Here is a 26,993-nt window from a genome sequence, read left to right as displayed (position 1 = left end):
ATCGCCCTCGGGTTAAGTCGTCTGTAACAGTGATATGGACGACAGATCAAACGTCAGGGGGCATCTCAAAACATTTGAATTGCTTTTAAACCGAAGGGAGGTAATTCCATTCCGTAAAATCAGATGAACAGCAGATTTGTTGACCGCTTTAACTCGAAAATAAATGATAACATCAGACAGCTTTAAAATATACCCAAATTAAACATGTAAATTATAGTTAGATGACATCAAGTAAATTCTTAATGGGTAAGAATGCGTGGAGTGACCGTAGCGAACTAGCCATCTTAATCATTAAGAAATAACTTTAGGTCAACTAACCGACTTAAAATACAACCTCATTCGCTGATACATAGACAACGCAAAATCTGACACAGGGATTGTGTATCGGGCAGTAGGCGGACCTTAAAACACCCGCGAAAGGTGAAATTCTTAATGGTAAGTCTTGTACTTAATAATTGCCTATCTGCAATTTCATTGGCTTAAAATGTGGGTAGTATTTAAATTATCATTAACTAATTTTAACACATTCACACATATTTCCACATTGATTGGATCTTTGCAGTATTTATAACCAAAAATACAATAACGCAAGTTTAGTTTGAAGTTTTATTATGAAAGCAACAAGCTGTATAACTATGTACACTACCACAACTCGGCTGAAACAATGATTTGTAAAAAATGTAACACAATAAACAATTCTATCTACATTTAAGAAAGTTCTCAAGAAAAAAAATCTGTGCCCCATACAGCTGATATTGACCTAAGGTCAAGATTTTAACAAGATTATACATTAGCGGACTATAAATTAATTGCTAGATTTTCAACCCCACCCGCCCCTCTTTTTTCTGCCACTTCTTAAATTTCATTGAATCAAATAAAAAATATTGAACTGAGTTTTGTATTTGCATATCGGTCCTGTCCAGGATCAGCTTTTATTCATACCATGATGTAAACATTCACAAGTAAAAAAGGAGAATTGTTATGATCGTGTTTGCGCCTCATCTACACAAACAAGTATATGGTCCCTTATGCAGTAAGAAAGAGCATGAGCACATATTCAATGGTGAAATAATTATCTAAAAAATAAAAAATAAAATGCCCCCATTTGAAATGCCCACCCCCATTTAAAAAAAAAATTGTATGAAAATCTAGCAATTTATTTATATTGGCCTTAACATATTCACACAATCAAGAAAATGTGAGTATGGGTGTTATATTTGTTTTTTAAGTTTCGAAAAATTTTTTTTTACAGAAATCTTAACATCAATACTCTTTAAGGTTTATCCAAGAACGTTTGAAGATTTCCATTGAAAAAGGATTCACTGACATTTACCTTTAAAATTAATCATGATATGACAGGAACATAATGACTAAATAAATGTATCAAAAATTAACCAGAGACATTCATATATGTACCACAACATAAATGTTTGTCTCTGATTGAAATGATTCCCTTCTGAATGAACAATAAAAATCTGTCCATTTCAGATCTTGCAAAAATGATGAAAACTATAATGTACAATTTGATGCATTGTATTGTGTTAATACGTAACAATGATGTACAAATGTCATTCATTGTAGTTTGTTAACATGTTAACATAACAAATATTTTGATTAGTACAACATAAATAATATGAATTCACATGGTCCTATATACAATTTCATATTTATAACAAAACTGAAGGTCCTTTTATCTATATATAGCATCACATGTCCCTTACAAAGTACATTGTTTCTATAAAACACACAATCTTTCTAGCACATTCATCTGAAAGGTTTATTCTGTTAGATTGCTTAGTATAAGGTGATTGATTGTGACAATGATGTTTCTATGTTTTAAAGCTGCACTCTCATATTTTTTTTGGACTTAGAATTAGTTATTTTTTGCGATAATGTCTGCACACCAGTGATATGAGAGTGCAGCTTTAAAACACAAAAACACATGTCTTAGATGTAATATATCACCGATGAATTAAAAGATAAATTAGATCCATTAGTTGCATTTAGCACCAGGGACATTCGTTTAAAGTGATAGAAGGCAGGAGATCTATCTTGTAATCATACAGAAAATTTTATTCTTGCCTGCTATAGAATGAACCTTTCAGAATCAACCTTTCCAAAGTATTTCAGATTCCTATCACAAATGCAAGTAAGGGATATCACAAAAAAGCAAGGTTCACACTTAAATTTGGAAATGTGAACTTTCAATGAAAATCAGCAGTTTGACTGCCTTGTTTCAAGTGCTCAAACCAAGCCATGAAAATGGATCAAAATGTAACATATTGTAATAAACTACGATTTAATGCAGCATTCAAAAATTAATAACTAATGCCATAGTATACATTTACAATGGATCATTGCATACATGTTTAAATCATTACATATATGTTTGAATAGATAAGTACAGTTGAACCCTGTTGTTGGCTAAAACTCGCTTGGCTCAAATTCCTCATTGGCTCGAACCAGATGTAACGGACCAATTGCTTTATACTGAAGGTACTGGTAAGCATTCATATTTCCCGCTTAGCTCCAATTTTAGCAAGCTGGAGGTATTTTCACCGGTCTCAAGGGAGTTAGAGCCAACGAGGTTCGACTATATATGCCTATAACAGGTATGTCACCAATGCACAAGCCACAGATTGTATGCAAATGCTTGTCTGTTTTTTGTCTTCAGTCAAACAGGGGGTATAACTCAATAATTATTAAAGCTAGTGTTGTGGGCCTTGCTAAGCATATGTGTTTAGAATACAACCTCCATTTACAGCCAATGAAATTGCAGATAGGTAATTATCAAGTACTAGGCTTAATCATTAAGAATTATGACTTTCACGGGTGTTTAAAGGTCCGCCAAACTCAATTCCTGCATCAGGTTTTGCGTTGACAATGTGTCAGCCAATGAGGTTGTATTCTAAGTCAGATGACCTGAAATAAAATCTTAATGATTAAGAAGGGCTTGTTCACTAAGCTAACTCCACCCATTCTTAATCATTAAGGTATTAACTCATGTCATCAAACATGGTCTCTGACAAACATGTGTACCAAGTTTCATGTATCTTGAACGTTCTTGAGCTGTGGCCTAGGGTTAAGATTACGAATTTTGAATTACAACACCAGGAGGCTATTACAATGCATCAACTTTTTTTCTTAGAAAAAAAAGAGCAAAAAATGTGTGAATTTTCTGTATACACACACAATGCAAAATTAAACAATACCTTTTTTTACATAAGCTATGTACATATCACATTTAGGGGACAACATACAACAATCCATTTAAACAGCACTTTTTAAACACAATATCAAGCAAATTCACAGATACAGCCTAAACAATATGAATGTAGTATGTTCCGAAAACGCTATTTTATAACAATTCGATACACAACTCACAGAACTATGAACAGTGATATATTCTCCCAATAAAGTAAACAGTATAATATTGTTTAAACAATTTTTTACACATTCAAAACCAAGAAGATCTGTTTATTGTAAGGAATTTGAACCTTGTCTAAGGATAGAAGAAATATAGGCCGTTACACAAATGTCAAATACATGTACCAGTATAAACACATGGCATACCCTTGTCTACATACAAAATTGTCCAAAATGTTATAAAAAATATTGGATGTTATCAAATAAATGTGAGAGGAAAAACAAAGCATTGTTTTTGTAAATATCTACGCCAATAATCCCAAATAAAGTAAACATTGTACATGCTCACAGTTAACAAAGCCCATAAACTATGTTAACCATGTCAAGTACAGCATTAACAATGCACTTTAACTATGTTAATAAGGTCATTGTACACGATCAAAACACACATAAACTATGATAACCATGTTAATGTACATAATTAACAAAGCCCATAAACTATGTTAACCATGTCAAGTACAGCATTAACAATGCACTTTAACTATGTTAATAAGGTCATTGTACACGATAAAAACACACATTAACTATGATAACCATGTTAATGTACATAATTAACAAAGCACATGAACTATGATAACCATGTTAATGTACATAATTAACAAAGCACATGAACTATGTTAAACATGTCAATGTACAGAATTGACAAAGCACATGAACTATGTTAACCATGTCAATGTACAGAATTGACAAAGCATATGAACTATGTTAATCATGTCAATGTACAGAATTGACAAAGCACATGAACTATGTTAACCATTTCAATGTACTGAATAAATAAAGCAAATAAACTATGTTAACCATGTCAATGTACAGAATTAACAAAGCACATGAACTATGTTAACCATTTCAATGTACAGAATTAACAAAGCACTAAATACATTTAGGTTCCATGTTCTTTTTACCATGTTTCAAATTTTACATTTTGGTCTAGTTCAGTTAAGGTCAGTTCTAGTAGGCTTTCAAAATTACTCAGTCACTGGTCCAGCTCTCAAAAAAGTTAACGTCAAACCCTGTACATGTAACGGTTTTTCCTGAGATGGACATTGCTACTATTTCAATCATTGCACATTGAAGTAATGTCAATTTAATAATTAAACAATTTATAACACTCAGTCTTTAAAATACAAGGAAAGATTTTCATTCAACGAATCTTTATATTTCATTTGGACAAAAAAATAAAAATTTGGAAACTTAATAAACAAATGCATGTTACACAAATACTTCAAGATAGTTGTTATAATGCTTTTCAATCCAACTGTACATGTATGCATGATAGTAAGACAATGTTAACCATATGCATGATAGTAAGACAATGTTAACCATATGCATGATAGTAAGACAATGTTGACCATATGCATGATAGTAAGACAATGTTAACAATATGCATGACTGATTTTAAATTACCATTTTATTCAACAAGAACACTGGTGCAGTCATTGAAATTAATCTTGGATGAACAGGCCCAAATTCTTACACTATTGCTTGGCATCAAATTTTCAAACAAGCCCTGCTACATTGTACATAAATTTTTCAATTTTAGCACTCCGAAAGTCATTTAACCAGTGCAGGGCTTGTGGGCTTGTGTTAATATCAACCACTGCTGTTGAAGTTGTTGGAGCCAAGTTTCAACACAACCAGTATTTATGACCAAAACTGTTACATTAGCTTACAGTCTTTTATTCATAAAAGCCATTTCCACATTCTGTAGCCTGACAGTCACAGTCATCAACCAAGCTTTATAAACCTCCAGATGAAAAAATCTTTATAAAGATAAAATGCAATCAATTACTCTTATTACTTATAACTAGATGAAACTTACACTTAAGACTGTCGATTTTTTGCATTTCCGTATTATACTGTGTATAGGAGTAAACACAGTATAATACAGTAATTCTTTATTAAACAAAGTTCCTTATTTTGTCATCAAATCAGATAGAACAGTGTTATCAGTATTATAAACAATATGAGGTGCCCCCCCTGTCTGATGACATCACACAACGTCAGTCACAAGCACTCATCAGCCACTAGCGTTGCTACATCACAGATAGAGTAAAGTGTGATTGGCCGAAATATCCTACTGTACAAAATGTCCACACTTCTAATGATCATGATAAATAAGCGAAAAAATAATTCTGTACAAAATGTCTGCACTTGAAATGGATCATTTTTAGCCGGCATATTCTGCTGTACAAAATGTCTGCACTTGAAATGGATCATTTTTAGCCGGCATATTCTGCTGTACAAAATGTCTGCACTTGAAATGGGTCATTTTTAGCCGGCATATTCTGCTGTACAAAATGTCCGCACTTGTAAATGGATCATTTTTAGCCGGCATATTCTGCTGTACAAAATGTCTGCACTTGAAATGGATCATTTTTAGCCGGCATATTCTGCTGTACAAAATGTCTGCACTTGTAAATGGATCACTTTTAGCCGGCATATTCTGCTGTACAAAATGTCCACACTTGAAATGGGTCATTATAAGTTGACATATTCTGCTGTACATAACATCCACACTATAATTGGTCTTAAGAAATGATGCCAACCACATTTTGTGTTTGGTCCTGAAAAGACAAGAATAATGTTTTTGAAGATTGTGGAAATGAAACACTGATAATGTCCTAGTTATCAACAACAGCACAGCACATGAATTATCAATGATATTTTTTTTTTTATACCAGCACTTGTTCATTTCTCTGAATGGAATCTTTGTAGTCTTCAAATGTTATCAATTTGACCAAGGGCCATAAGTTATAGTGTTTTATTATGAGTGGTGGAAATTTCATACACATTTGTGCATTGTCGTTATGAACATGTGCACCAACTTTCATATTAATATAATTTCATGACTACATTTTTTTTTCTATAACATTTATGAAATGAAGGCTCTGACAATTTGCACAACAATCCTGATTGAAAAATCAGCAAATAAAAATACTTTATTTTACAGGTACCATAAATGTTTGTGTATAGGTCGCACTTTATAGCATGCATACTGTTAAGTACCGTAGCACCATTGTGCACTGTCAATGTTGTTTTCAATGTGTGAAGGTGTGTAAACTCCGTCTCCATTTAAGTAGAGTACAATATGAGTAGTACAAACTAATTCAATGATAGGATTGTTTTTTTTCACTCTTTGACTTTCTTAATACTTTGCTGAAGGTGCTGACATGTTCAAACACAAAAATAGCATACTTAGCTTTCGTATGTAATATGACATGGTTTACAATAACCATTGCCATTTTCACGACCAATAAAAAAATAAAGGGCACTGTAAACAAACATCGTGGCTTTCTGATTTGACAATTTTCCCTGCATCCTTTCCATGGTATTCAAGGTTTTAAGTTTTTCTCTCAAATTTTCATGCATATTTTTTGGCCTGCGACCTATCTATGAGTGCATCCTTTACACAGACATTTGCGGTACATTAAATAAACGAGAACACATTGACTTAATTTCAGTAAAAACATTTGTTTCCATCGTAGATAAGTTCTAGGGTCATTGGCTCACATAGAAGAACATTTGCGGTCGATTCCTTACCAATATGTGAAAGTGCGTTCTACTCCACACCGTGTGCAAAGATCATGACAAGCCCGGGCTCCATTATCAAATCTTCCGGCATGTGTTGATTCTCTATATTCGTCACCACTACCGCTTGCTTTCCTGTAAAATAAATATACCATACAATACAATACAATACATGTTTATCGGCAATAAAGGCCGTGAGCCCAAAATACACAATTAATATGCATATTGTAAGATAATCATACATTTACAGGGGTGAGAATGGCTGAAATAAAAAAAATGCTGAAAATTACACTAGGGTTGAGGTTGGCCCCTTGGCAGGTCTGGGGCAGAGTGGGTCTCGACGGTAGCATTTTAAAGCCCTGAGATTGCATTTAAACATATCTTTATCTTACTGTTAAGAGTGACTGTTAGCACAACAGTATAAATTTTATTGATTGTTGAATTTGACCGTCATTTCCATCAAACATTTCGATGTGTGTACCCACCCCTACCCCAAATTATTTTCTCCTCAGATAAACACATTAACTTCTAAAACTTGCCAAGCAACTCCACTGAAAATTCTCACCCCTGCCTTTAATCGGCAAATCTAACTGCCTACATTTGTATTATTGAAAGTTGTAGGCAAATATCATGACCAGCCCTGGCTCCACAATTAAGTCTGCCGGCATGTGTTGATTCTCTGTATAAGTCACCACAACCGCCGCCTTGCCTGGAGATTTAATACAAGATATTAATAAGTGATGTTCCGATGATCAATTTTAATCGAAAATTGATTGGTTGGGCCTGAAATCAATGACAATCACTTGAATTTATTATAGTCATAACTAGAGCTATCACTGAAGGTGATTAATATGCCCGAACGCCGCCTCTCATTATGATTTATCATTGTATGAGTTTTATGAAATTCCATCAAGTAGTTTTCAAGTTACTGTACATATGTCATAATTAAATAGATCAATTCAACCTGCGAATTGTATTTCTTCTTTCCTATCATTATTGGCCGAAAGCAACAACAACACTACATAACTTCATAGTAAGCACAGCTTCTGATTATACGAATTATTGTACAAAAATAAAACTACAATTAAGGTATTGTCAAAACTGATTGTTCTTTCGATAATTGGTTACTTGAGTGGCACAGATTATTGAGAGTCAAACTGGAACTGATCCCAGGAATCCTAACACTCATATTAATAGATTACATCCATGCATGTAACTACCCACTGCTTGATACCATAAGCCAAACATATGACAAAACCCATTATTAAGTTTTGATTCTATGTACTCATTACCCATACTGCAATCTTGTCCGGAGGTTAAAAACAAGACATAAAAACATTAGTGCATGCAACTGCCCAGAACTTGGCAATGTGGAATAAAAATATCGTAATCAATTCTAGATTCTTTCTAACTGCCACAAAATATGTCCACTGTAATTTTAGAACGCTAAGTTTAATGATAAGTGGTTGTAAATTTAGCCAAATTTAGAGAGCAAACACTTTGAAGACAGTTTTTACCAATTCAAGGGTCATAACTCTGGAGTGACTGAGGGGTATGGCTGGTTATTAAACCCGACCAACATATTCTGCCCATACACATTCTGACCAAATTCAAAATGATTGGAAATGGCTTCGTAAGTAATTGATCAGACAAAACCTATTTTAGGTAATTTCTATAATTACAGGGCAAAAAATCTCAAATGACTAGGCCAGTTGTCTGAGATACTTCTTTCATACACATTCTGACCAAATCTGGTGATAATTGGATAAAGGTTTCATAAGATATTGATCGGACAAGACGGATTTGAGGCAAATTCTATAATTACAGGGTTAAAACTCTTGACTAACGAGAGCAATATGGCTGGTTACAGAACATGTCTAAGATATTATGTCCATACACATTCTGACTAAATTTGGTGATGACCTGACAAGGCTTGAAAATTTCTTATTGGGACAAGACTATTTTGAGGTAATATCTTTAATAAAAAGGCAAACACTCTGGAGTGACTACAGCAATATGGCTTGTTATCGAGGTCCAAGACATTCTGATTAAATTAAGTGGTGAATGGACAAAGGCTTTTAAAGTTATTAAGCGGACAAGACAAATATGGGGAAATTTCTGTAGTTAAAGGGTGATAACTCTCAAGTGACTAGAGCGATATGGCTGGTTATCAGACTTGACCAAGAAATTAGACCAATACACATTCTGACCAAATTTGGTGGTGATTGGACAAGATTTCTTAACTATTAAGCAGACAACATACTTGGCACCACCCGCCCGTCTGACCACCGCAGGTAAAAGTATAATATATCTAGGGTGTTTTAAAACGGGCATAAAAAAACCAACTTTTTTTCCAAATGTTGAATACAAATTTCCTACCCGAAATCAAATTTCCTATCGAAAATCCTTCAAAAAAGCTATAAAAGCTCACAAATAAATGGTTATATAGAGAATTTGAGTTATCTAACCTACATAATTAGTGTTTATAAAAAAAATCTCAATTTAGTGAAAAACAATGCGAAAAATTCCCATTCTAAGGGTAGAGATCATTTGAGCTGCACCTCGCGAATTTGGGCCTTCGAATATAATTATTACAAATGAAATAATCATTACAAATGAAATAATCATTAATAAAAAAATCCCAAAATACTGATTTCTTCTATGTATATCAATTTCTTCAACTATTCCTTCTTTTAAAAGTTTGTCATTGGTGCATCTTTTTCTCGACGATGTATCAGCTTGGTTTACTCATGTTTCCATAGCAACCATGGATTTTGTCACAACTTATTTTGACTGCATTCATAGTCTCTGTTTAGATCGGCACAATGTATTAAAAATACAAAAATGAATCATCATTTCTTTCTAAATTTATGTTCTTTAAAGATTCTGTGTTAAGAAAATAATTTAAATTATAAGCTAGTTGTAATATTGATACGTTAATTTTGCACGTCATTTCAACAATGTTCTTTCGTAATGACGTCATATAAATGACGTCAAAATTTAATATTGAAAATGCGCAATACATGGTCTCACTTCTAAACATGTTTCTTCCGCAATTTAAGTGATATCATTATGAAATTTTCAGAATTACTTCCTGAAATTTCATTTAATTCAAATACCTTAAAACATTGCAATAGCAAATATATGTCTGAAGGCCCAAAATCGCGCGATGTGGCTCATTTTCCCCAATAACAAAAAAGAAAACCTGCTTAAAACTGACTTATTTTACTGCACCTACCTGGTATTCTCTTGGTGACGTAGTTCTCGTACTGGCGCCTGTTAATCTGCCTTGTTTCAAGCGTGGCCAGTCCAGCCGGCCATCGTCTCTCATGGGCGTTCTCCATGAGATCGTTAACAATGTGGGAAGGGCATCCGCTGTCAATTAGGGAGCGCTTGATCACCGCTTGTAGCACAGCATCGGGAGTGGAAATCATGCCGCCCCATCGTGTTACACGTGCTGTTTGTAAGCTGTTCGTCCATCTGCCAATAAATAGTAAGTAGGGATGTAAATGAATGGCAAAATTGATATTCGAATATTCGGTAATTCTTTCAAGCGAAAATTTCATTACAAAAAAAGTGGTAGTAAACTACTATTATTCGCTATAGTAATAGCCAGGGCCTTTTTTACCCTTCTTTGTTATATCCAGCACACTTTAAAGACTCTGATTTCCCCCAAAATTAGCCTCTGAAATTCACCACATAAAATATTCGTTTGCATCCCTAATAGTAAGTGAATATAAATTCGTCTAAAACGGCAAAGTGCAATTAATGATAAAATGATAATTAATGATAAATTTAACGCATGGATGTCTCAATGTCGAGTACCTCTGCTATAACATTATCAATTAAATACTTCAGTGTGTGGAAAAACGCAAAAGGACTGGCAAAAAGATATGTTAATAAGATCTTCAAGGGAATAGTTTGACTAAAAAGGATGTTAAGGCTGCTTTCTATGCGGGTTAGAGGGCATGACCCTGGATTTTTTTTCAGCCCGTTTGTTGGAGGTTCATTTTGGCATTCCTTTCATACTGGTACAAGTACCAGATACACTTACTTCTATAAGTTTTATTTTAGAAGCAAAATCCTTTTTATCTGGCATCTTTATGTGATCGATTTTAAGAAAGCGAGTGCAGGCCGCAGCCTACAAGGCCTATGGTAAGGCTATACACCTGATTTATGAATAAGAGCTGTTGCTTCTTACAATGATCAGGCATCATACACATGCATTAATACAAGTGCTTAATACAATTGTTGTCCATTCGTTGTTTTTTTCAGTCAAACAAGGAGCATAACTGGACAATCAACAAGGAGCATAACTGGACAATCAACAAGGAGCATAACTGGACAATCAACAAGGAGCATAACTGGACAATCAACAAGGAGCATAACTGGACAATCATTAAAGCCAGAGTTATGGGCCTTGCTTTGCGTATGTGTTGTGACCAAAGTTAAAAGTTTTGCACAACACTACAGATAATGACATCAAAGCTAAGTCAATACCTCGTTATTTTTTTTGAAAAACAGACAAGTTAAAAATGCTGACAGCATATATTTTGTTTACATTTTTTTCCTATCTAACAGTAATGTATAATTTAGTATATTTTATTTACATAGGCTTCGTGTTATTTCTCAAATCACATATTGTGAAAGTTAGGCGCTAAAAATTTCTCTCTAAAGCTAGATCCTGCATATGTCGTATATTTTGTTAAACTATCCTGGTGTACCTGACAATGTCCGACTGTTCCATCTCTGTCTGTATCTCTCTCATTCGAGGGTTGGACACACGCATGGAACGCATGTACTCCTAAAAACATCAAAAGAACCAATAATGCATTATTTGATCAAAGCAAGAGTGTCATGGAGGGAATACATACAGTCAACTGTTCCTTTCGCCTCAGTCAAACAAGGGGCATAACTCAACAACTACCGCAGCCACAGTTATGCCCCTTGCTATAAATGCGTGTTAGTTGTCTCTGGGAACATATGTGCCAAGTTTCATTTTGAATATCTTGTAAGGTTTTTTTAGTTAATGCCAAGGTTACAGTTTGTGCACAATGACGATGCAGCGGATGCAAATGACACCAGGCCCCCAAATCACAAACATACTCAAGTCAAATGAGTTGAGACTGATATTGAGTATTATCTTGATATTGGGACCAGGGCTTTGAAAAAACATCACTAATGGAAATTAACAATAGACGTGTGAACAGTTATTTCATCTATAGACGTTTTTTTGTGTGTGTTCAAATTGAGTTATTATATTTACTGGTATTACTATGATCAAACATGAAGAAAAAACTGATAGCAACTTATTTGAGCAAAATTTTGTACATTCCAACCTAAGTTACTCCAATCTAAAATGTATAACATTATAAACGCTTTCGGCAAAATGAAGGATTTTTTGTCTTTAAAGTGTTAATAAGGCCTTTTGACAAAATGATTTTTTTCTGTCAATATTTTCATTAATTAAACATTTAACAATATTTTACCAATGTAACGAGCAGTTTATTCACATTACACCATAGTTTTTCGATGTACAATAACTCGAGTCCCTTCAAAGATCACACTTACCTTTAAAAGTTGTAGCTCCCTCTTCTGCTCATTGATCTGCAGTTTGTGCTCGGCTATTTCCGTCTGCATCTCGACCATCTTCTGGTTCTGTTGTTGAACCAAGTTGCGTAACTCCCGCACACAGTTGTGGTCCTTGAATTGAAATATTGATAAGATAATATTTACTTATTGAAACAATCTTTGCTTAAAAGTTAAAAAACATAAATACAGATGAGCAAATTATATGTTTATAAACAAGAATGGAATTCCAGTAAAAATATATATTTAATAATATATATATTGCATCACTTGTGATCCATAATACTTTTATGTTCATGTGTATGCATCTATATCATATTTCTGTTTCTATCACAATCATTTGTTTTGTCGCTTAACGATGTAGCGTCATTCAACAGTGTATGACATTCAAGTCACTTCCTTTCTATGATTGTTTTCTATCTTAGTATTAAAGAAGGCATAAGGCTAAAACATTTAGATACAAAATTCTAAGGAACAAAATGTTAGCATGATATTTTTTTTATATATTGTTTATATTACCTTAAAAAATACACTGAGACCCCTACTCCAAATCCTTTGCATCTCATAAACATATTCATTGAGTTAATCAAAGAGCCAAACTCCAAGTGATAAATAAACATATGAATACATAACCACTAAGGCTATAAACCACAGCTATCCTAACCATAACTATACTCCTGGTGATCTACTTTCGGTCAATATTTGGGTACAACCAGTCATCACCCCAAGCATGCAGTTGACTGGTTTCTTATGGTTGCATTAACAGTTGTTATAGGCCGATGTAAAGCCCAATCATACTACACTCCTTCCCCACAAAACATAGTACAGTAAAACTGTGATCGCTCGAGGTCGCCGGGGACCGAGCCTAGACCTCGAGGGAACCGATGTTTCGAACAACCCGATTTTAAATTATCCAGTCTGTTATGAAATATGTTTCAGTGTATTTCAAGCATGAAGTAGTCTGTTTACTAAGACACCGATTATGTGTTGCGTTGTGGAAATCGCTCATTATGTTCAAAGGCTGTCGATTACTATATGTATACTATATGTAAAAAAATTAAAAGAAATATCAATAAATCAATTTTTTTTACAAAATGGCCATATTGCAAAGCAAAGTTTCAAAAAGGAATTCTTTTTGAAGATTCCGATGTTGGATCAATACCGTAGTGTTTCAGTGTTCGAAATTCACGGTAGCCCGATAGCCCGAGGCTACCAAATTTCAGCTGGGGCTACCGATTTTCCACAGAAACTAGCCCGACCGGGCTACCGTTTTTTCCTTAGGTTATTTAAAAAAACCTGCCAATTAAACGCGTTACACATCATGTTTTTTATACGCAAAGCCTTATTATTCAAGAATGCGTCCTTCAAGGCGACTGGAGCGATTAAGTCGCCTTGACAACGGCGAAGTCGGATTCGCTGAAATTTACATTCAGGGCTCAAGCCATGTGCTCAATGTTTGTTTATTTAATCAATAAATATAAACACATGCCAAAATTCATTAACGCCCGAAGTGACAAGTAATTATCGATCAGTTTCTAACCAGTAACTGTGTCTATTAGCAGCAGTCAAACTCTATGACGTCATTAACTCCGCCCATTATGTAAATTAACCGATAAAGTCGGCAGTTTTCGACGACAACGATGGCTATGAAAATTGACAATGCTAAAATAGCAATATCAACATTGATATTTTATTTATTTCATTTAAATATATTTTATTTATTAGCTAATATAAAAAGAAAGATATTTAAGTTTTTAATGCGAACAGAACATAATCATTCTACAAAAGTTGTCTTAAATGCGGAGAAAACAGGTGCTCGCTTACTTCCTGACAAATTTAATCAAAGTGAAAGGAGAACTGTCGGATATACAGTTAACTCGTTGTCTGTGTACAGTACAGTAAGGTTCTATTTTATACCTTTAAATAGCTTTGCCATTAATTTTTAAAGAACAATTATAGGAATATTGGCAATATAAACATCGATATATTTTTGTTGTTACTTCTGAAACTTGAAAGTGAAACTGAAAGTTGAAAAGAGAAAAATGTCATTGCACAATCGCTGGTGCATATCGGATTTGACAAGGATGCATTGGATAACAGAACTTATAGTACATGCATAACTCTTTCCATTAAATAAAAGATATGTTCAGGAAATATTTTTCTCGTATTACCTTTTTGAAAACTTTATTAGTTACTGAACTTTTGATGACTACACTAATATATGTATGACTATAATTTATTATTGACGCATTGTTCAGATTGTGGAGCATTTATTGAAACTGTATCAGCGTGCTTGTTTATATATTCAGAATCGTTGCGGAATCGTATTTAAACTTCCAAAAAATATTCCGAACGAGTGATACTTTTAAGTGTTTAAGTTTGGGCTAGTGAAATTGGTTTCGGGCTAGTGAAATTGGTTTCGGGCTAGTGAAATTTCCTATCTGGTAGCCCGAATGGGCTAGTGGATTCAAAGCCGAATTTCGTACACTGGTGTTTATTCATATTTTTATTACTCATTTACATTTCTCACAATTAACTTCTTGTCATTAACTTCTCATAATTATACCTAGTTATTATCGAAAACGACCTAGTATGTATCTTCTAAAATGCCCATATAAACTAATATCGGTCATGCGTTAACAACTTGTTAAACGGTTTTTCACACCTTATCAATGGCCTTTCAACTGTCATTGCAATTTTTATAACTTGCGAATTTTTTTATACCTAGCGATTGTTTGTTTATTGTGGAACAAGCGTTCGGGAAAAAGTTTGAAATTATGACCTCGAGGGAGCCATGAGGTTTTGTGCATGATTAGTGTACTTGGGACCGAGAATATTGCTCGACTCCTCGACATAATTAGGTTTCGATGCAGCGTAGGTATATTTCATATGAAAATAAAAGGAAAAAAGTTCGGGACCAATCTACGACCTCGAGGGAACGCCGGTTCTCGAACGACCGCTTGTTCGAACGACTGCAGTTTTACTGTACCTACTAGTACTTAAGAGATCATCTTTTGGTACAACCATTCCACACTAGCTCACAGTAGACTGGTTTCTTGGAATTGAACTGACAATCAGTCAAGTGTTGGCGCAAAATACGAACACCATTGCTAACCCCTTCCTGATCCTATGCGATAACCCATAAATCACTTTCCCCCACAACTTACCTTGAGTTCATCTTTGGGTACAACCAGTCCGCACCCTAGCTCACAGTGGACTGGTTTCTTTGGATTGAACTCACACTCGTTCAGATGATTGGGCAACATGTCCAGCTTCACAACCACCTGGCAACCATACCTGCATGGGAAATAAGAATTACATCCTGCATTCATACATAATACATCTATCTAAATAGAATGTAGGATAAAATCTCCCATGGACAAAACCTACCATGTCTTTTTTGACTAGGTGGACAAAATGGCTTACATCATTTGGACAGGATGGACAAAACATCCCAGATCATTTTAAAATGATGGATTAAACATCCAAGATCATTTGGACACTCAAAAATAAAATGGGAGGCTTTGTCCATGGGATGTTTTGTCAGGCTCCCATCTAAAAATAGCACTTCACAACCACCTGGCAACCATACCTACACAGGAAATAAGGAATTACATCCTGCATAACAAACGGTCACACCTATCTAAGTATAAACTGTCAGTGGCATTGAAGAACCTATAGCTCTTAATGGACATCACAGGGTACATATTCTCTTGTCTGGTCTATTAAGTTTAAAACATACTCAAATTATTCAATAACAATTAATATCTCACTTCCTTTTTTTAAATTATTTGGACCATTTAAGATCAAATACTTATTTCAGAAAGGTAACTTCAGTTTCACTGATTCCAGGGTTTATTTTCATAACATGTAACATCGCCACAATTGATTTTATATCTTAGTACTCGTAACTTTCTACGAGTAAAGAAAGCATCATCATATCATGATTGTTCACAATGGTTGAAAGTAGCCTACCCAGTGTTATCACAGGTTATCTGACACCTAGAGAGGAGATTACGTAGAATACGGGGCACAGGTTTTAGCTGGTTGGGCGTAATGGGGTTCCGGTCTACCGGGCACGTTGGTTGCCGCGTCAGCCACTCCTGAATACACGTCGCGCAGAATGCGTGCTCACATGCTGGTGCCTGGAGAATAAGAGTCAATTTGAATTGAGATTTTTGTATAGAGGAAAATGGGAGTGATCTCAGTGTTTTTTACTCACAATTTCATAAATGGGGCCAAGGACCTTTCAACTGTGAAAAAAAATCACCACCTCGATAGCTCAGTGGTAGAACATTTATTGGCTGCGAAAGGTCAGGGGTTCAATCCCTGGTCACGTCAATCCCAAAGATGTTAACATATGGTATCATTAGCTACCTACCCCTAGCGCTCAGCATTTAAAGGGCAGTACTTGGGAAATGGTGTGCTCAGTACTGGTTAAACCCAGGAAAGTTGTATCCAGTGTATCGGTGCTTTACACCAAGTAAGTTAAAGAATAAAGAGATCTCTTTGCCAAGAGCTAGGGTATCAAAACCAGATCTCTTGTATCTCACTGTTTCTTCCAGTCTTCCAAAGTCTAGATTTGACTGCGAATTGCTGTCACTACTATCTCATGTCACTTATGACATTGAAACACAATTTAAGTCGTGATAGCTCACAGCGGGGTCAAAGCGTAATGCAGCCAATGGGCGCGGGCAGACCTGATAAACTCAAAATAAAAACAATTGTAAATATAGTGAACACGATATACAAAATTGATTTTTAAACAATCATGTTTCATGAACAATCAATGTGGTCCACTTTCAGCCTCATTTTAGGTAGGGAATTAACACGGATTTAACTTAAATATATCAACCAGAAATACTTTCTAAAGAGTCGGGTTCAAACACCCGCTAAGCATCCATTCATGTACTGTTTCCATTGGGCTTGAACCGAACAACCCTCACAAGGAAGGCATAGTTGTAAGGTGCTGAAAATTCACTGTGCAAAACTGCTCTTGAGGCAGTTCAAATTGACAGTCTCTTCATTGCCAAATGACATTGTGAAAGTGATTATATAAACTGAATGACAATACTAAGTGCACTTTTTTAAGATAGATCCCTCAGAAACAATGGGTACACTTTAAGCTTGTAACCGTATACAACTTTAGTATGAATTCTAAGGGTATTGCTTTCTTATAACTATAATTAATATTAAAATAAATGACCCAAAGTACATCACACATTAAGTTATTGCAGTTAAATTTTTGCATCTTATTTCAACTGAAATCGGATATCATTGACATTTTTTTGCAATCTTTGAAGCCTTTCCAATTGATACAAATAATAAAATGTCACCTGACATATATTATATTCGCATATCAATTTTGTTGGTCAGATTCCTAAGAATATTCTATGCCACAAAATAATCAACAGAAAACTAGTTACACAATTATTTAAAGATTACCGATAAACAACCATACCTTTACAAACACACAGGAAGTCAATGGTAATTGTCCATATAACGAGGCAGGTAATAAGTCCCATTAATTTGCTAATACTACAGCATCACTAGTGCCACAGAGAGACTGGTATTGATGATTAGTAGAAAGTCAACTGTCGAGGAAACAAGAGATTCAAAAGGTGACCTAGACGTTACTCTTACACCACGCATTATGAGGTAATTAATACCAGCCGGATTAGTCCTAATCTGGCAGAGAGAGCTGAACTCTATTCCTTTTGCAGAATGTGTTTTAAGTGTATATCTCTTTGTATTAACCCGGTAATCGTTTAAAGGCAAGTTCAATTGTTGTATGAATTAAAAAAGATTTGTTTGCAGTTCTGACAGTTCAAAATAAGATGTTTAACTCAGAGTTTGCTTTTTCTACAACTAATATATTTAACAATATATATACAAAATATACAATTCCTTTCTCTACAACATTTTTTAAAAATTTATTTAAAAATAAGATATGTTTCATATATCTTTCTTTTGCTCTGATTTTTTGGGGGATTTTTTTCCCTCAGTCTGGGCCTTCCAGATTGGACAAAAAACCAGATTTCAGCTAAAAGGCAAACTATGCCAAATACATGAATAATAGCAAATATACATACTTTGACTCTATTTTATTTCATATTTAGAATACAATCAACATATTCAGCCAATGAAATTGCAGACAAGCAAGTACTAGGCTTAATCATGAAGAATTTCAACTTTTTCAGGTGTTTAAAGGTTTCTGCCCACTGCCAATCATCTGATACACAATCCCTGCGTCAAATTTTGTGTTAATAATGTGTCAGCCAATGACGTTGTATTCTAAGCCACTTCATTTATTTCATCTTACTATTAAATAAAATTATAATTATTATAAGCAATATACTGCATGAGATCTGGTCTTTTAAAAGTCTTGTTTGTTTTTCGAATAAAAGTATTATTTTTGCATCCTTCAAGGAAACATATCGGGAAATCTATATTATGAATATTATGGGAAATTTTACACTTCTTTGCTATGGAAACTGCCATTAGAAGGAAGTAAATTGCACAAACACTTAATCACTTTATTGTATTAGTTCAGTGACTTGGTATTGGAAATCCTAGTCTGTTTATAGTAATTATGCAAATGAAGCATTTTCTATTTTTCATTTGATTTCAGAAAATGGCAATGCTGTTTAAAATGGCAATGCTGTTTAAAATGGCAATGCTGTTTAAAATGGCTTTGCTGTTTTCAGTAACGAGTATACTTGTTGTCAACAACAGCAACATGATATACATGTATTATATTTCTATTTATATAATCTTGTATATAGATTGGTTCCAATATACAATATTTCATAATGATTTCAATCTTTTTGGGGAGTTCAAATTGTATCTAGATATTGAAAACTTCACCCACATATAATGATTAGCCAACAATAATTTGCTTCCTAGCCTCAATTTCATGAAACTTCTTAAGTCCCAGGATTAAGCTAAGCTCATTATTTTTAATTGTCAACATTTTGCATATTATTTACTTCTTTAAGAGTTTTTATACCTCCGATAGGAAGCATCATTATATTTATCACAATTGACCGTTTTCAGTTATCAAAATTCAGATTAGGTGTACATGTATTTTGGCTACTTCAGCTTGTTAAGCATAAGAAGTTGGGCCAGGAGTGTGAAACAAAATTTCTTAATTATATAGTCTGCCTTTAAGTCTCTTATCAGGGTTATATTCCTTGAAAATTTAAAGGCAGCTCATGAGCAACTAGATGTAACATTTCTTCTTTAAATGTAAGAATGTAAAAAAAAAATGTATAATTGTTTATAAAGTTAAATAAATTTTAAAGTAAAGTAAATCAAAGTTACCAACATCGAAAGTAATCTCGACGAAGTAACAATAAACATCATTGCACATAAATATAAATTTTTAGCTGAAGTACTCTTATCATGGTCTGAAATAAGCAAATATATTGAAACTAATAGTTCAAGTAAAACAATATTATGGAATAACTCCGACATAAAGGTAAATGAACAAAGTGTATACTATCACAAATGGTATGAAAAAGGCATCAAATTTGTCCAACATATCTTTGATTACAGATCAAAGGAATTCTATACATTTGACGAGATAAAACATCTTTATACTATAGGCAATTCTGATTTCCTAAAGTATTACCAGCTTACGGCTAGTATACCCAGTAAAATAAAACATAAATTAAAAGAAGAATCAATAGTAAATCATGACATAGTCTCACTTGTTCAAAAGGTTGAAAATACTAAGCAAAAACCGAATAAAATTCTGTATACATTACAAATAAAAACCCTTAAAGCAAACCATGGTAAAGAAGATAAATGGAATCAAATTCTAGGAACAGATTTCGAGACAAATATGTGGAATAAAATATTTACATTGCCATTAACATGCACCATTGATACAACAATAAGAACCTTCCAGTACAAATACATTTATAGGCTTATACCAACAAACAGATACCTATATCAATGCAAGCTCACAAACTCCAGCTTATGCCAATTCTGTTCAGAATATAAAGAGACAATGGAACATCTCTTTTGGGAATGTAGACTTGTACAAAATTTGTGGAACAATCTTAATAACCTATTCTTGTCAATAAATATCCCAATTAGTCTAAATATTAAAATCATAAGTTTTGGGTTTTTTCAAAAGTCAAATTTTAGTCGTCTCATTAATTTCTTGATTGTGTTGTTGAAATATTTTATACACTTTATAAAGCATAGAGATATTACTCCAACTTTTTCAGCTTTCAAAAACAACATAGGTTTGCGATACAAAATCGAACATGAAATTGCATTCATGAATGACAAACTAACAGTCCACGAGCAAAAATGGCATGTATTAAAAGAAAAATTACATTTAAGCAACACCCTCTAGTACAGTCTTTTTTTTCTTTCTACCTCTTCGTAGTTTATAAACTCTTTATTTACTTGTTGATTTTTATTTTTTTTCTAGTTTAAAATTGATCTCTGCTTTTTTGTCCTTTATTTTCTTTTTTTTTATCAGTTTGTTTAACAATATAAAAATGTCTATTCTTTTCTGTATAGACACCGCCCTCACTTCTTAAATTAGCATTACATAATAAACACCATATGTTATACATTACGTATGTATAGGATCAATTGTATTGTGTAATGTGGAATATTTAATAATAAAAAAAAGTTACCAACATAAAATTGGGTTTAAATACATGCAGAAGCAGCTTATACAGTATATAAAAAAACTACGGTCATTACACTAAAAGTTCAAGGATTAAAGGATTACCATGTAACCACTCCGTTTTATCCGAGACCATTAAAGTCTATGACTCTTCAGTAATGACCAACACAAACAGATCAGCAGTCACAATAAGCAACTTATTGATCAAATTGAAGCCATATCAAAATGACAAATACTACATGTATATTGTAACTTAAGGCCATATCAAGTTAGTTTTTGGGTTAACCTGGCTAGATAGCTGCAGCAAAAGAGCCATGAAGGTCCTACCTCATTCACCTGAGGCACTACCTTGGATCACTTGAGGTCATACCTTCTCCACCTCAGGTCCTACATAGTTTCCCTCAGGTCCTACCTTGTTCACCTATGGCACTACCTTGTTCACCTATGGCACTACCTTGCTCACCTACGGTTCTACCTAGTTTACCTGAGGTCCTACCTCATTCACCTGAGGTACTTCTATGATCTCCTGAGGCCTTACCTAGTTTGACTTTTGGATAAATAAGACCAAATTCTTAAACTTGAAAAAGGGAAATATCTGGCCATTATTAAAACCAGAGTTGTGGAACCTGCCATTGTCTGTGGTAACATTTGAACCACTTCATTACCTGTCCTACCTCATACACCTCACCGCCTCACTCCATCACTTACGGTCCTATCTCTATCACCTGAGGTCCTACCTTATTTACCTCAGACCCTACCTCATCACTTGAAGTCCTACCTTGATCACACGAGGTACTTCCTTGATCACCTGAGGTTCTCCTTCATTTACCTGAGGTCCTACCTAAATCACCTCTGATCCTAACTCGGTCACCTGAGGTTCTAGCTTATTAACCTGAGGTCCTACCTTGATCACTGGAGGTTCTATCTTATTAATCCGAGGTCCTACTTCGATCACCTGAGGTTCTACCTTATTAACCCGAGGTCCTACCTCATTCACATCAGATCCTACCTCGGTCACCTGAGGTTCTACCTTATTAATCTGAGGTCCTACCTTGATCACCTGAGGTTCTACCTCAGTCATCTGAGGTTCTACCTTATTAACCTGAAGTCCTACCTTGATCACCTGAGGTTCTACCTTATTAGCCCGAGGTCCTACCTCATTCACTTCAGACCCTAATTCATCACCTGAGGCCCAACCTCTATAACCTGAGATTCTACCTCGATCAACTGAGGTCCGAACTAGGTAACCTGAGTATTTTAGCTTTGAATGTGAAAGTAGATGTCCAAAATTACTTTTAAGCATATTGTTTTGAGCAAGATTGAAATATTGCAAAGCAGCTTTCTATTAACTATATTACAAGAAATTTCAAGCTCACACAAATATAACAAAAGTACAACTTATTTATCAATTTCTTTAAGAATTAGTTGAAAATATCTTTGTTACATGTACATGGTGCTATCTCATTACTTCAAGGCTTTAAATTTACATTTTTTGTGGTTGTTTCTATGACCACAAGGTCCAAAACATATCCTTCTGAAGCTGAACTGTTACATGCATTTCCCCTTTTAATGGGCCTAATATAATATGTAGTGTGTTGTTCACAGGGATTAAACAATGATTGTGTATTGTCTAAAAATAAAATATTTGCCTCTGAACTTGACATTTTTTTATGATTTTTAAAATTTGATGCTTTGAAAACTGTTTTGTTATTGTAAGCATCAAATTTTAAAAATCATAAAAAAATGTCAACTTCAGAGGCAAACGTTTTAAACATCATTTTTCATTACAATCTATGATACTTATACTTTAATAGTTATAACAATCATTCTATCGAGACCCGTTAAGAGACAGGATTGAGACCTGTCTGCTGTGCCAAATGATCTGGAATTGCAGTGTCATTTTCATAGGTCACTTAGATAACCTTTCATGATTCAACAAGATGTTTGTCAAACATATTATGTCCCCCTTTATTTCACATTAAATGTCTGAGGGGTAATTTAAGATTATGACAAACATTCCTTCGAAGCTTGAGAATAGTATGTGTAGTCATTGATCAGTTCTGATTGTTCTTTTACGAGTTGATAAGTTACATTACACTCAACGAGTTAGACCCACTTTCCTCGCTCACTCCGAGGGATAAAGTTGATGATTGTGGGTTTCCTCCGAGGGTAAAACTGTTGCCCTCGCTAAAATCCCCCCGAGTTCTTCGGAGTGGCTGGCTTACCGCCGAGTTTAATATGAATGATAGCGTTGAGAAACGTCCAATTTTATGATCACGCGGCGGAACTCCCGTGTCTAATCAGATAAGCAAGAAATCGTTTTTGTTTAGAAGTATTTATTTTTATGCTTATGCACATTGTTAATTGTAAAAGACTCTTACATGTACCAACGTTAAATTCGCAATGGTCAAAATTAGCACAAGCCCACAAGCCATGCACTGGTAAAATGTCTTCCGGGCTTGCTCAAATTCTGAATTTTATATAGCAGGGCTTGTAAAAAAAAATTGATGCCAAGCAATAGTATAAGAATTCAGGCTTGTTCATCCAAAAGTCTAATTTCGATGACTGAATTCGTATTTATGTCCTTAAACGCCAATTGAATATTGTCTTGAATAATAAACATTGAATCATTAAAGTATTGCCACTAATTTTATTGCATCATAAAGCAGCCGACTATTTAAACGATTGTAAACCATGACCTCTGATGTCATGCGCGTGATCAATACAATGTAGAATATACTATTCATTATTGGTGGTTAAAAATAGCTATGAGGTTTAATGGAATTTTTCCAAAGAAAACGAGGCAAGAAGGCCTTCAAAACCATGCGCTGTGAACTTTGAACGCGTGTTTGACCTCCTGATTTCCCAAAATGTGTAACCTAGAATTTCTCGGATGAAATGTGTTTATCAGTCATTAGCAAAAACACTTTTATAAGATGCATGAGCAACTAGTGAAATACGACTGCATTATTGTGGTAAGCTAACTTTATGCAAAACGGGCAGAGGAAAAATAATAATAGCAATTTACTGGAGCCGTCTTAATCGGTTGAAAATTTTAATGAAATAAAATAACTTAAGGGTAGATTCTTATCAAGTGTCTGCAGAGTTTCGCGGAGTTAGCCCCTCTGAGGAACGCCGAGTTAGTTATTCATCGGTCGACTGATCACCCTCCGAGGGCCTTAAATTAAAACTCCGAGGAACGCGGACAGTGGATTAAGTTGTTGTGTTGGCCGTGATAGCAAAAATCCGAAGAGGGAAACGGAAAGTGGGTCTAACTCGTTGAGTGTACTGTATAGTTTCCAGTTAAACATGAACATGTCTTCTGGACATCAGTGAATTAGTTCAACAAATAATACAAGAAATGCTGCAATGCCACAAAACCAGGTTTTCAATGACTGACAGAAGAACTTCAGCCTTTATTATGAGATTCAGTTTCAACCATTTTTCTATTTTTAGTAACAGTGACCTTGACCCTAAGGGCCCCAAAAGCAATCCCATGAAAGGTCTCCACCATCTCTTCCTATATATACAAAGTTCGGTCAAGATATGTCAAACCTGACTAAAGTTATTCAGTTTCATACATCAATCTAATAACCAGGTTTCACTATTGAAAACTAGAGTAAAAGTTAAGAACATGGGCAGCATCATTGAAATTTGACTTTTGGATAAATAAGACCAAATTCTTAAACTTGAAAAAGGGAAATATCTGGCCATTATTAAAACCAGAGTTGTGGAACCTGCCATTGTCTGTGGTAACATTTGAACCACTTCATTTGAATATCTTAAACTCTTTTTAAGAGTTAGGATAAAGTAATTTCTTGCAGCAATGCGGGTGACATCACCAAGGCTATCAAAATTGAAAACATACGAGACAAATACAGGGGTACAGAGCATTTCTCCAGTCCCGAGGGACAGATTCCTGTGCCTTAAGATTGGAATTTTTTGCACTGTTTCACTTTGAAGGTGAATCTAAAAATTATATACTTATTGAGACTGGACTACTTGTGGCCTCAAGACAGGTCTAAAAAATCCCAAAAATTAACAATCTAACAGGACTTTTCCAAGAAGTGTCCTTCAAGCTTAATCTCTGCAGACACCTAAACCAATAGACAAATTAATCACCCTTGATCACAACACAAAAAGAAAGTACCTGCAAGGGTTCCTCAAGTACGCCGCTACAAATTGGACAAATCAGCTCCTCATCCACATCCCCATCAAACCGGTTCACTTCGTACCCCATACCTCACTGCCAAGACATCACGCCTGAAACAGAACACAGCAGGTCTGAAAATAACTGGCTCACTCCTTATCCCATACCTGCCCTGGGAAATATAAAAATATTCTTTGAATAGATTAAAGGCGTGAGTTCACCTAAATTAAATATAACATGTCTCCATGAGATATACACCAGAAATATATATTGTTTATAGCCAGGCATGTCTTTAATAATTATGGGATAGCAGTGTGACGTCAACTGAATTTAAGATCAATTGTTATGACAGATACATGTGCATGCATTACTGATAGTCTAAAATAATAGACGTGTTATACGGGATTCTTCCAATCCCTAAAGTCTAAACGGGAATGTGCAAAAAACGGGGGTGTTTTGAAAATATTGAAATTGTTTTAAGTGAAGTATTTTATGGTTGAAATTGATCATAAAGAGTTATATTCATATTTTACCATGTAAGTTAGATGTTATTTTGCACTAAACAAGCATTTAATGCATTAAAACAAGTTGTTTACCTTTCCAATAAAACGAAAGTTGACTGACACAGAAAACAATTATGCGAAGGGGAACAACTCGATACAATCGTAATAACTCAGCCTCCTCCGACAAAGCTTCGAGATAGACCTCGTTATACAATCGTAACAACTCGGCCATGGCCGAAATGTTCCGAGCGATTTAAAACTGTGCCCTGAAGCCTTGCAGGTGCCCTTCATGTATATATCGTTATGTTTTGACACAATGAAATGAAAAAAAAGCCGTCAAACTCATAATTATAAGTTGGATATTTATTTTTTGTGTACGGAACTAATATAAAATAACATTATCTGGTAATATTTCTTGTTTTTATGATATTTTATAGACTCTATATGCTTTAACCCGGAATCCTGATCGGAACAACTACCCACTTTTGATACTAAACAATTTGTACGTGAAGGATTTGCCATATCAAAAATCTAAAAAAAAATCCGCCAACGTACAATTATTTGGACTAGCATTACTGACAGTTTTGTCACTGAAAATAACGGGAGTCATGAGGAATTTTTGGATGATCACTTCGCAGATCCATGACTTTAGGTTCACACTGGAAGACGCATTTACCTTGTGTGATGCTTGTCACAATAATGATATTTTTAATATTAAGACCTTAACACTTAAACAATTCTTGCGATTCAGTACTACCGATAATTATTTAGAAACATGGCTAATATTTTGGATTTTTTGTATCTGATAAGTGTGTGTGTGTGTGTGTGTGTGTGTGTGTGTGTGTGTGTAGGTGGGGGGTGGGTCGTCATCAGGTGTGGCATAACCACGCACCCTGTCCCTGTGGACAAAAAATGTCTAAAATTGAGAAAGAAACTGGACTTAGCAATACACACGTTCTAACCCAGTTCTGATTACAATGGTGCTCGATCCAAAGGTTCAACCACACAAAAACATAGGTGAATTGTGACTTTTTGTTAGATTGACATGTCAATACCATGAGTAGCAACACAAGCAACAGAAGCAGGGTTTTCTGGTTATGTTGAGAAAAAAACCTCTTGTATCCAGAACTTCCGGTATTGGGTGCGG

At 34.6% G+C, this 26,993-nt stretch overlaps 1 protein-coding gene across 4 annotated transcripts; it reads right to left on the bottom strand.

The window, feature by feature from the left end:
* Positions 1-598: 598 nt before the first annotated feature.
* Positions 599-26,993, bottom strand: LOC128240697 (E3 ubiquitin-protein ligase NRDP1-like). 4 transcript variants are annotated; one of them, XM_052957435.1, is made up of 9 exons: positions 26,902-26,993; positions 25,344-25,456; positions 16,519-16,688; positions 15,711-15,840; positions 12,526-12,657; positions 11,679-11,758; positions 10,193-10,434; positions 6,967-7,089; positions 599-5,990 (listed from the first exon to the last, which is right to left on the bottom strand). In XM_052957435.1, the coding sequence occupies exons 2-8, from the start codon at positions 25,431-25,433 to the stop codon at positions 6,986-6,988; spliced, it is 948 nt and encodes a 315-aa protein (XP_052813395.1). In that variant the 5' UTR covers positions 25,434-25,456; positions 26,902-26,993; the 3' UTR covers positions 599-5,990; positions 6,967-6,985. The 4 variants fall into 4 exon arrangements, with proteins under 4 accessions (XP_052813395.1, XP_052813396.1, XP_052813393.1 ...); XM_052957436.1 differs by having other exon boundaries at positions 26,801-26,974; XM_052957433.1 differs by having other exon boundaries at positions 26,809-26,974.

This window comes from Mya arenaria, chromosome 7 (assembly GCF_026914265.1).
Source record: "Mya arenaria isolate MELC-2E11 chromosome 7, ASM2691426v1".
Taxonomy (NCBI): Eukaryota; Metazoa; Mollusca; class Bivalvia; order Myida; family Myidae; genus Mya; species Mya arenaria.
The sequence above is the reverse complement of the archived record's forward strand: the minus strand, read 5'-3'. Positions and strand labels throughout refer to the sequence as shown.

Bases quoted from the DNA above. Each gene is read 5' to 3' on its own strand.
- LOC128240697 (XM_052957435.1), bottom strand. From the start codon at position 25,433: ATGGGGTACGAAGTGAACCGGTTTGATGGGGATGTGGATGAGGAGCTG. The intron at 16,689-25,343 runs GTACTTTCTTTT...CTTATTCTCCAG, and splicing joins TACTTGAGGAACCCTTGCAG to GCACCAGCATGTGAGCACGC. The intron at 12,658-15,710 runs GTAAGTTGTGGG...TTTCAATTCAAG, and splicing joins TACCCAAAGATGAACTCAAG to GACCACAACTGTGTGCGGGA.